The sequence below is a fragment of the Hemitrygon akajei genome, chromosome 7 (genome assembly GCF_048418815.1).
Source record: "Hemitrygon akajei chromosome 7, sHemAka1.3, whole genome shotgun sequence".
Classification (NCBI taxonomy): Eukaryota; Metazoa; Chordata; class Chondrichthyes; order Myliobatiformes; family Dasyatidae; genus Hemitrygon; species Hemitrygon akajei.
Genome location: NC_133130.1, coordinates 106,015,078 through 106,027,207, shown reverse-complemented (window position 1 = coordinate 106,027,207; position 12,130 = coordinate 106,015,078). Strand labels below are relative to the sequence as shown.

The 12,130-nt window shown below is 45.8% G+C and overlaps 1 protein-coding gene across 5 annotated transcripts in view; it reads left to right on the top strand.

The window, feature by feature from the left end:
• Positions 1-12,130, top strand: part of LOC140730762 (solute carrier family 22 member 2-like) — a 50,382-nt gene that overhangs the window by 26,182 nt on the left and 12,070 nt on the right. For all 5 annotated transcript variants that reach the window (XR_012099673.1, XM_073051623.1, XM_073051620.1 and 2 more), the window contains exons 7-8: positions 906-1,120; positions 8,057-8,165. Coding sequence is in view for 4 of the 5 variants with exons in the window: in XM_073051623.1 (XP_072907724.1) it covers positions 906-1,120; positions 8,057-8,165 (324 nt within the window). In the remaining variant the exon portion in view is untranslated. The remainder of the gene's footprint in view (positions 1-905; positions 1,121-8,056; positions 8,166-12,130) is intronic.

Below are 12,130 nucleotides of genomic sequence, written 5' to 3'. Positions count from 1 at the left end.
GGGGAATCGTGGTTGGGAAAAGGGGAAGGGAGAGGGGAGAACACGGGAAGCTCCAGAGAGACAGTCTGTAATGATCAATAAACCAATTGTTTGGAATCAAATGACCTTGCCCGATGTCTCAGGGTTGGGTGTGTCTGCACATGCACCACCCCCCCACCAGCTCCTTCTTGGCCACCAGTTTGTCACACACACTATATATATATCGTGCAAAACCAAGAGGGAGAACTAATGGAGACCAAAGAACCAGGCAGGTGAATCTCTCAGGGAAGACCAGGTGAGCTGGAACTCTTCTGATGACCTGATCACCAAAAAGCAGAAGGAGAGATGTTTTGGCCCAAAGGATAGTCAATTATCAAACTGTCCCTGTGATAGGATGTCTGGGAGCCTCCAGCCTTTATGGAATATGAAGCATGCTATCCTGTGGAAGGGTTGAAGGACGCATTCAGTGGAAGACATGAGAGGGAGGAAGAAAATCACATTGGTGGGCTGATAATAAATTTTATTTAGAGAAACAGCACTGTAACAGTTCCAACGAGCCCGTGCAGTCCTATTACACACATGTGACTAATGACCTACTAAACCGGATGCCTTTGGAATGTGGAGCACAGGGAGAATGTATAAACTCCTTACAGATATTGGCAAGAATATCTGGTGGGAGGATCTTTGTGTGGAGCCTAAAGGCAGACAAAAGCTAGTTGGATCCAATTCTTGTTCTACAAAGAAAAAAGGACTGTGGAAATACAGCTGAAAGGGGGAAAATTGAGTGTGCCTAATTCTTTAATGGATTCAGACTCTGGTTTAGAACACCACACTCTGTGTGTTTCTTTAGCCAGTCTAATGTGAGATAATTTTCCAACCAGAGTAATGTGACCCGTAGTGAGTCACTTATTGGCTTTACCCTCCAGGTTTGCCTGTGCCTTGGTGTACCAGGGGCTGATCATGCATCTGGGAACTCTGGGTGGAAACATCTACCTTGACTTCTTCATCTCTGGAGCTGTGGAGATCCCGGCCTCAATCATCGTCCTTCTCGTCATTGAGCGGATTGGCCGTCGCCTTCCCTTTGCGACTGGCGGCCTGTTGTCAGGGGCTTCCTGCCTGATAGCGGCCTTCATCCCCGACAGTAAGTACCTCTCCAACTGTAATCCCACCTAGGCTAATGAATTGGGATCCAGCATTCAATGGGGAGGTGGGGGGGGGGCACAAAAGTGCCTGTATCAGGGGCTTTGCAATGTAGCTCTACCACTTTACCCGTCTACCGCCTTACCCAATCTCACTATCCTTCTCACAGCCAACTCTGAAACTCTGCTCTGTACTATCAGCAATCTTTTCAGTATATTGCATTTAATTTTGTCATCCAATTTATCTATGCAGATTATGAGTAGCTGGGGCTAGCCCAGCCCACAGAGACCTGACCTGAAAATGACTCCTTTTCTGTCTGTTAACCATTCCTCAGTACACTATTGCCCCTGCTGTGTGCTCTACACCCAGTGGCCACTTTATAATGTTCCTCCTGTACCTAATAAAGTCGCCACTGCGTGTATATCCATTGTCTTCTGCTGTAGCCCATCTACTTCAAGGTTCAATATGTTGTGCATTCAAAAATGCTCTTCTGCACACCAGTGTAGTCATTTGGTCTACAGTCACCTTCCTGCCAGCTTGAACCAGTCTGACCTCTGACCTCTCTCATTAACAAGGCGAGTTTGCCCTCAGAACTGGTGCTCACTGGATATTTTAATGTTTTATTGCATCATTCTCTCTAAACTCCAGAGACTGTTGTGTGTGCAGTTTCTGAGATACTCAAACCATCCTGTCTGTCACCAGCAATCATTCCATGGTCAAAGACACTTAGATCACATTTCCACCCCATTCTCATGTTTGATCTGAACAACAAATGAATCTCTTGACCTTGTCTGCATGGTTTTATACATTGAAATACTACCATGTGATTGGCTGATTTGCATTAATGAGCTGGTGTACCTAATAAAGTGGCCATTGAGAGCAGAGTCACAGAGTACTACAGCACAGAAACTGGCCCTTTGGCCCATCTACTCCATGCTGGACTGTTATTCTGCCTAGTCCCATCTGACCACAGCCCTCCATACCCCTCTTATCCAATGTACTTATTCAGACTTCTCTTCAATGTTGCAGTTGAACCTGCACCTGCTCCGCTGGCAGCTTGTTCCACACTCTCACCACCCTCTGAGTGAAGAAGTCCCCCCCTCAGATTCCTCCAAAACATTTCACCTTTCACCCTTATCCCATGACCTCTAGTTCTAGTCTCACCCAACCTCAGTGGAAAAAGCCTGCTTGCATTTACTGTATCTACAACCCTCATAACTTTGTACACCTCTAACCTCCTTTTATATTCTGTGTGTTTGGAAAATGTCATTCATCCTTTAATTCATCTCCAATACAAGTTCTGAAGAAGGGTCTTCAACATGAAATATTCACCGTTTTTCTCTCCACAGATGCTGCCTCACCTGCTGAGTGTTTCTAACCTCTTCCATTGCAACTCTAATCTAAGTTGTTACAATCTCATTTACTATGTTCCTTAATCTTGGAAGCAGCTCTCTAATATGGCGCCTTAGTCCTTTGGAAAACTGATTTATTTCTCATTTTGGAAAGTGGCCAGTGAGTGAGTGGGCCAGTGAAGGAGTGGAGCTTTGAGGCTTTGACTCGAGAGGCTTCGACAAGAAGAGGCAGAGGACGAGCTTGTTTCCAGTTAGGCTTTACAATGCCTCCTGAGATGATGATGTGCCTCTCCTGTGAGATGTGGCAGTCTTGGGGGATCTCCCCTCTCCCTCCGAGTCACATCTGCCAGAAGTGCTTGCGGCTGGGTGATCTGGAAGACCGTGTGAGGAATCTGGAGCAGCAGCTGGATGACCTTCGACTCATAAGGGAGAATGAGGCAGTCATAGATGAGAGCTACAGGGAGGTAGTCACACCTAGGCTGCTGGAAGCAGGTCGTTGGGTGACAGAGGGGGGAAAGCGAAGGTGAGTAGACAGGTAGTGCAGAGCACCCCTGTAGCCATTCCCCTGAATAATAAGTTTACCGTCCTGGATGCTGTTGGTGAGGATGACCGACCAGGTGTGAGCCATGGTGGCAGGGCCTCTGGCACTGAGTCTGACCCTGTGGTGCAGAAGGATGGTACGGAGAAGAGGAGAGCTGTTGTCATTGGGAACGCTATAGTCAGGGGAGCAGAGAGGAGATTTTGTGGACATGAAAAGGACACCCGCTTGGTTTGTAGCCTCCCGGGTACCAGGGTCCGGGATGTCTCTGACCGGGTGCATGACATCCTGGTACAAGAGGGAAAGCAACCAGAAGTCGTGATACATGTTGGTACCAACGACTTAGGCAGGAAGAGGAATGAGGTCCTGAAGTGTGAGTTTCAGGAACTAGGCAGAAGGCTGAAGAACAGGACCTCAAGGGTGGCGTTCTCAGGATTGCTGCCAGTGCTATGTGATAGTGATGATAAGAATTGGAGGAGATGGCAGTTGAATGCGTGGCTGAGGAGTTGGTGCAGAGGGCAGGGTTTTAGATTTTTGGATCATTGGGATCGCTTCTGGGGAAGGTGGGGCCTGTACAGATTGGATGGGTTGCACCTGAACTCGAGGGGGAGCAATATCCTTGCTGGTGGTTTGGGAGGGTTCAAACTAATTTGCAAGGGGGATGGGACCCAGGGTGATGGAGCAGTGAAAGAAGTGCATGGAGTAAAGCCAGATCTAACATATAGAGAGGCTTTGAGGAAAGAGCAGCAGAATAAAGGGTGTAAAGGTAGTAAGGTAGAAGGGCTAAAGTGTGTGTACTTCAATGCAAGAAGCATCAGGAACAAAGGTGATGAACTGAGAGCTTGGATACATACATGGAATTATGATGTAGTAGCCATTACGGAGACTTGGCTGGCACCAGGGCAGGAATGGATTCTCAATGTTCCTGGATTTCAGTGCTTTAAAAGGGATAGAGAGGGGGGAAAAGGGGAGGAGGGGTGGCATTACTGGTCAGGGATACTATTACAGCTGCAGAAAGGGTGGGTAATGTAGCAGGATCCTCTTTTGGGTCAGTATGGGTGGAGGTCAGGAACAGGAAGGGAGCAGTTACCAAATTGGGAGTATTCTATAGGCCCCTGGTAGCAGAAGAGATACCGAGGAGCAGATTAGGAGGCAGATTTTGGAAAGGTGCAAAAATAAAAGGGTTGTTATCATGGGCAACTTTAACTTCCCTAATATTGATTGGCACCTGATTAGTTCCAATGGTTTAGATGGGGCAGAGTTTGTTAAGTGTGTCCAGGATGGATTCCCATCACAGTATGCTGACAGGCCGACTGGGGGAATGCCATACTAGATCTAGTATTAGGTAACGAACCGGGTCAGGTCACAGATCTGTCAGTGGGTGAGCATCTGGGGGACAGTGATCACCACTCCCTGGCCTTTAGCATTATCATGGAAAAGGATAGAATCAGAGAGGACAGGAAAATCTTTAATTGGGGAAGGGCAAATTATGAGGCTATAAGGCTAGAACTTGCTGATGTGAATTGGGATGATGTTTTTGCAGGGAAATGTACTATGGACATGTGGTCGATGTTTAGGGATCTCTTGCAGGATGTTAGGGATAAATTTGTCCCGGTGAGGAAGATAAAGAATGGTAGGGTGAAGGAACCATGGGTGACAAGTGAAGTGGAAAATCTAGTCAGGTGGAAGAAGGCAGCATACGTGAGGTTTAGGAAGCAAGGATCAGTTGGGTCTATTGAGGAATATAGGGTAGCAAGAAAGGAGTGTAAGAAAGGGCTGAGGAGAGCAAGAAGGGGGCATGAGAAGGCCTTGGCGAGTAGGGTAAAGGAAAACCCTAAGGCATTCTTCAATTATGTGAAGAACAAAAGGATGACAGGAGTGAAGGTAGGACCGATTAAAGATAAAAGTGGGAAGATGTGCCTGGAGGCTGTGGAAGTGAGCGAGGTCCTCAATGAATACTTCTCTTTGGTATTCACCAATGAGAGGGAACTTAATGATGGTGAGGACAATATGAGTGAGGTTGATGTTCTGGAGCATGTTGATATTAAGGGAGAGGAGGTGTTGAAGTTTTTAAAATACATTAGGATGGATAAGTACCCGGGGCCTGGTGGAATATTCCCCAGGCTGCTCCACGAGGGGAGGGAAGAGATTGCTGAGCCTCTGGCTAGGATCTTTATGTCCTTGTTGTCCACAGGAATGGTACTGGTGGATTGGAGGGAGGCGAATGTTGTCCCCTTGTTCAAAAAAGTAGTAGGGATAATCCAGGTAGTTATAGACCAGTGAGCCTTACGCCTGTAGTGGGAAAACTGTTGGAAAAGATTCTTAGAGGTAGGATCTATGGGCATTTAGAGAATCATGGTCTGATCAGGGACAGTCAGCATGGCTTTGTGAAGGGCAGGTCATGTCTAACAAGCCTGATAGAGTTCTTTGAGGAGGTGACCAGGCATATAGATGAGGGTACTGCAGTGGATATGATCTACATGGATTTTAGTAAGGCATTTGACAAGGTTCCACACGGTAGGCTTATTCAGAAAGTCAGAAGTAATGGGATCCAGGGATGTTTGGCCAGGTGGATTCAGAATTGGCTTGCCTGCAGAAAGCAGAGTGTCATGGTGGAGGGAGTATGTTTGGATTGGAGGGTTGTGACTAGTGGTGTCCCACAAGGATCTGTTCTGGGACCTCTATTTTTCGTGATTTTTATTAACGACCTGGATGTGGGGGTAGAAGGGTGGGTTGGCAAGTTTGCAGACAACACAAAGGCTGGTGGTGTTGTGGATAGTGTAGAGGATTGTTGAAGATTGCAGAGAGACATTGATAGGATGCAGAAGTGGGCTGAGAAGTGGCAGATGGAGTTCAACCCGGAGAAGTGTGAGGTGGTACACTTTGGAAGGACAAACTCCAAGGCAGAGTACAAAGTAAATGGCAGGATACTTGGTAGTGTGGAGGAGCAGAGGGATCTGGGTGTACATGTCCACAGATCCCTGAAAGTTGTCTCACAGGTAGATAGAGTAGTTAAGAAAACTTATGGGGTGTTAGCTTTCATAAGTTGAGGGATAGAGTTTAAGAGTCGTGAGGTAATGATGCAGCTCTATAAAACTCTCGTTAGGCCACACTTGGAGTACTGTGTCCAGTTCTGGTCACCTCACTATAGGAAGGATGTGGAAGCATTGAAAAGGGTACAGAGGAGGTTTACCAGGATGCTGCCTGGTTTAGAGAGTATGCATTATGATCAGAGATTAAGGGAGCTAGGGCTTCACTCTTTGGAGAGAAGGAGGATGACAGGAGACATGATGGAGGTATACAAGATATTAAGAAGAATAGAGTGGGCAGCCAGTGCCTCTTTCCCAGGGCACCAATGCTCAGTACAAGAGGACATGGCCTTAAGGTAAGGGGTGGGAAGTTCAAGGGGGATATTAGAGGAAGGTTTTTTACTCAGAGAGTGGTTGGTACATGGAATGCACTGCCTGAGTCAGTGGTGGAGGCAGATACTCTAGTGAAATTTAAGAGACTACTAGACAGGTATATGGAGGAAATTAAGGTGGGGGTTATATGGGAGGCAGGGTTTAAGGGTCGGTACAACATTGTGGGCTGAAGGGCCTGTACTGTGCTGTACTATTCTATATTATGTACAATTTGTACAATTATATAGGGCAATGATGAAACTGGATCTGTAGAACTGTGCATGGAATTGGTCTTATTATTTAAGGACAGATATTGATGAACTGGAAGGAATGTAGAGAAGGTTTACTGGAACAACTGTTGGAATGAGGCTTGGACTTTCTGAGGAAAGTTTGAACAACATAGGTAAAGTCCAAGTTGAGTTTATTGTCATCTACGCAGGTAGACAAATGCACAGGTGGAATGAAAAAGTTACCTGGAGCAGCTTCAGTGGCACATAGCATCAGATACACAACACTGTCAAAAAAACATGAATTAGCATAAATTAAAGAGCCCCAAAACTCAATTGTAGTGAGAAGTTGTTAAAGTGATCATAGTTTTACAATGCTCAGGTAATGATTAGAGTTTTGCAAGTTGGTTCAAAAACCAAATGGTTGAAGGGAATTAGCTGTCATCAGCCTAATGGTGTGGGACTTAAAGTTTCTGTATCTCTTTCCGGAAAGCAGAGGAGAGAAGATGTCATAGTCCGGATGGCGGTGATCTTTGATGATAAATGCCTCTTTCTTGAGGCACTGCCTCCAGTAGAGAGTCCTGGTAGTGGGGAGGGGTGTGCCATGATGTATTGGCTGACTCCACGACTCTCTTCAGCTTCTTATGGTCTTGCACATGGGAATTGCTGTACCAGGCCATGATGTAGCCGCTTTCAACAGAACAGCTGCAGACAAGCCAAACCTCCTTAACCTTCTAAGAAAATAAAGACACTGGTGCATCTTCCTTATGGTTGCATCTCAGGACAGGTCATCCAACATGTGAATACCCAGAAATTTAAAGCTGCTGACCCTCTCCTCCACCAATCTCCATGCAGATTGGTGCATATGTGTCCTCTTTTTCCTTCCTGAAGTCAGGAATCAACTCTTTAATGTGGGATTGCACCTCTGGAAGTGTGAGAGGAGGCTTGCTTGAAACATAATAAATCCTGTGGGGTCTTGACATGGTGGATGTGGAGAGGAAGGTTCCTGTGCTGGAGTATCTGGATCTAGGCATCACAGTAGTTGTCCATCTAAGATAGAGGTCAGATGAAAGGTCTTTCTCTCTGATGATTTGAGGCTTTGATAGGCTCTTCCACAACAGGCTTTGGAAGCAGAGGTATGAAAATCATTAAGGCAGAGGTAGATGGATTCTTGATAAGCACGAGGGTGAAAGGTTGCCATCGGCAACAAAGGACTCTGATTCATAACTATCACACTTCCTTTAGGAGAAAGCTCCTGGATTTCTTTCAGTTTGTCAGATGTGTGCTCACTTTTACAACTCATCTCATAAAAGGAGCTTTAGTCTTGTGAGGGAAAGTCCAAAGGGAGCTGGTGATATTCTGAAATTTCCTCAGAAGCCGTGACAATTTGTAAGGTGCACACATTTCTTTTCATTGCAGATGTCTTATGGCTGAAAACTGTCGTTGCATCGTTGGGGAGGCTGGGAATAACTGTTACCATGGAAATGGTGTGCTTTGTAAACATGGAGCTGTACCCAACATACTTACGGTAAGAACCAAGGATTTAACTATTGCAGATGCTTCAAATTGGCAACACTGAACAGAAAATGCTAGAAATATTTAGCAGGCCAGGCAACAACTGTCGAGAGAGAAACAGGAACTTTATGTTTCAGGTTGAAAATCTTTTACTCAAGTAGGGAAGATTTTTCTGAGAACGTTTCCAACATTCTGGAGTGGTTGATCACAGCTCACTTAAGCTCGGACTGAGCTGGCCATCTGTACTGGTCACTCTCTGGCAATACGTAAGATCATTATCATCTCTTGGTTTAAATCAACAAAATTGTGCTGAATAAAAGCTATGAAATTATTATAGAAGTGGCACCAGTAAGATTTCAAAAGGGTCACAATATTTCCTAGTGGGAAGTGTTAGAATACACTTAGTGGCCACTTTAATAGGTAACTCCTGTACCATTCTCTTCAAACTTGAGATGCAGGGGTTCCCAACCATTTTTATGCCATGGACCCTTACCATTAGCTGAGGGGTCTAGAGACAGGAAAATCCCAGGAAATCAGCAGTTACTGAAATCACCTCGTCCAACAGCAACTATCATTCCTCAGTTAAAGTCACTTAGATCACATTTCTTCCTCATTCTGATTTTTGGTCTAACAACAGCTGAACCTCTTGACCATATCTGCATGCTTTTGTGTATTGGGGTGCTGCTACACAATTGGCTGAATAGATATTTGAATTAGCAAGCAGCTGTACAGGTGTACCTAATAAAGTGGCCAGTTATGTGATGGAATATTTCCCATTGGGAACCAGTGGATTATTCCCATAGAAATTGAGGCAATGTTTCCTTGGGGAGTTGATGGAATGTTTCCCTGTAGGATTTGATGGAGGAATTAATGGAATATTCCAAATCGGAGCCTTCTACGGATCTGTTTGTAATTCCAGTTTCCCCCAACACTTTCATAGAGCCCTGCAGCTGGAGTGGAGGTCCCAGACACTGGTGAAATGCAGACCAAGTGAAGGAGGAGTGGAGAGAGGGCTGGAACGTAGAGATCATTTTGAAGCTCAGGGCGTTGGGGTGGTGCTGGGAGCCAGGTGGAGACATATGGGGCGGTGTTTGGATGTCGAGAGCTTGATCAGGGCTGGAGGAGACTGAGGGTGGGTTCTGGAGATCACTGCTTTCTGGGTGGGATGGAAGTTAGATCTTCAACAGTCCCAGGTCAGAGATAGAGTTGGTCCTGGTTCATGCCTTTATGGTCATCAGCTATTTGTCAACGTGGGCAGCCTCTTTGTCCCAGGCCGCTGCCACACAAGACTGAAGGGAAGAGACTACAGTTCACACACACAAAGTGCTGGAGGAACTTAGTATTCCTGTCCATGTATGCTGTCTTCTATACTGAGTTCCTCCAGCATTTTGCGTGTGTTACTCTGTGATGCACCATCAATAACTCTCGGAGACGTGAGTCGAAATAGGCTTTTATTAGCTGGAAGAAAGCACCATTAGCAGCGTCAGCAGCAAGAGCCCACCACACAACATCCTGGAGACTGAGGGAGGAGCAGTGCCTCCAATCGCCTTTATGCAAGGGTCTGTGGGAGGAGCCACAGGAGCAGTCAGAAGGGGAGGGCGTGTCCAGACAGGTATATGTAGTTCACCACACTCTGGATTTCCAGCATCTACTGAACCTCTTGTTTCTATGAACTACAGTTCACTACTGCAGTATGGAAGGGTCGTGTACGTAAAAACTATCTCTTCAACAATTTACTGTTGACAAAATCTTTTGTTTCTCATCAGTTATCTTTTTCTCACATAAATTCCATAAGAGTTACAGAAAATGAAGAATTTACAAGAAGCAGAGATAGGATAAAGATGTCACATACTGGAGATACTCATTTAATGTGAGAGGAGGAATGTTTAAAGGAGGTATAAGTTGCAGGTGTGTGCCTGAAATGGGCTACCAGTGATGGTGGTGGTGGAGGCATCTACATAGAGGCTGGGATACAGACACAAGGAATACACAGGGAATGGAGGGGTATTGACCACATAAGTCAGAGGAGCTTTGCTTGAAATTGGCAATACAAGACAGACTGCAGACGCTGGAAATCTGGAGCAACTCACAGAAAGTGCTGGAGGAACTCAGCAGGTCAGGCAGCATCTAAGGAGGGAAATGGACAGTCGACATTTCAGCTCAAGACCCTTCGCCTGGACTGGCAAGCAAAATCGCTGAGTTCCTCCACCGTTCTTGTGTGCTGCTCTAAGTTAACTTGGCATCAGGTTTGGAGCAGACATCATGGACCAAAGGGCCTGCTCCTTTGCTCTATGTAGTGAACTTTTATTACATGTCTCAAATTTTCTGGTGGTAATTTATGAATTCTGTTAGGCTGATTTTCTGTACACTTTACGAATAGGGTGTCACTGTTCGGTATAGCAGAATATGTCATTATCTGGTGATTGAGCACAAGCTTCCTCTCCTCACTCTCTCTAAACTGGACAGCAGAGTCTTTATCACAAAGTGCTGGTGGAATGCAGCAGGACGAAGGGTCTCGGCCCGAAACGTCGACAGCGCTTCTCCCTATAGATGCTGCCTGGCCTGCTGCGTTCCACCAGCATTTTGTGTGTGTTGCTTGAATTTCCAGCACCTGCAGATTTCCTCGTGTTAGCAGAGTTATTATTTTGTTGTTTGCCAGCTTGCTTTCTTGGGGCGGCACAGTAGCGTTGTGGTTTGCACAACGCCTTACAGAACCAACAACTCCGTCTTCATTTTCCGCCGCTGCCCGTAAAGAGTTTGTATGTTCTCTCCGTGATCATGTGGGTTTTCTCTGGTTCCCTCCCACCGTCCAAAGCCACACTGGTTGGTAGGTGAATTGGTCATTGTAAACTGTCCCGTGATTGGGCAAGTGTTGAATTGGGGGTTGCTGGGCAGGGCAGCTCGAAGGACTGGAAGGGCCTCCTCCATGCTGTATCTCAGTAAATAAATAAACAACTGCAGCAAAAAGCTGCCAGTCCAGAGCTAACATGGGACACTCAGCAGGCCAGGCAGCGTCTGCGGAGAGAGTCAAGAGATTTGGTCCAGGGGTTTTCATCAGCACGGGGAACGTGTTAAGCTACAGAGACAGGCAGGTTACTTCGAGGACTTCATGCAGGAGAACCATATCTCCTTCATTAAGTTCAAAGTAAAATTTATTATCAGAGTACATGCACGTCACCACATCCAAACCTGAGCTGCTTTTTCTTTTACTGTGGGCATACTTAGCAAATCTATAGAACAGTAACTTTAAACAGGATCTGTAAACTGTGCGAATGCAGATAATAAATAAATAGCAATAAATAATGAACATGAAATAACAAGATAAAATAATCCTTATATGAATGTAGTTATCCCCTTTTATTCAAAGAGCCTGATGGTTGAGGGGTGGTAACTGTTTTTGAACCTGATGGTGCAAGTCCTGAGGCTCTTGTACCTTCTACCTGATGGCAGCAGTGAGAAAAGATCATGGCCAGGGTGGTGAGAATCTTTGATAATGGATACTGCCTTTCTCTGACAACGTTTCATGTAGATGTGCTCAATGGTTGGGAGGGTTTTACCCGTGATGTACTGGACTGAATCCACTACTTTTTGTAGGATTTTCCCCTCAAGGGCATCGGTGCTCCACTAATACGCACTTCCCACCAGAAGTTTGCCAAGGTTTTTGATGGCATGTCAAATCTCTGCAGACCCCTGAGGCACTGCTGTGCTTCCTTTGCAATTATATCTATATGACGAAACCAAAAAGGCTCGGCAAAGGTTGTACTTTGTGCAACAATTGGCAAAATTCCATCTTCCCCAGAACATCCTGGTGGAATTCTATACTGTCATCATAGAGAGTATCCTCACATCCGCCATTACTGTTCGGATGATGCAGCATCCTCTTATAATATATTGAATCTACAGTGAACTGTCAGGTCAGCCAGAAAGGTCATTGGCTGGAGTCTACTAACACCACAGAATTTGTACGTGGGCAGGACA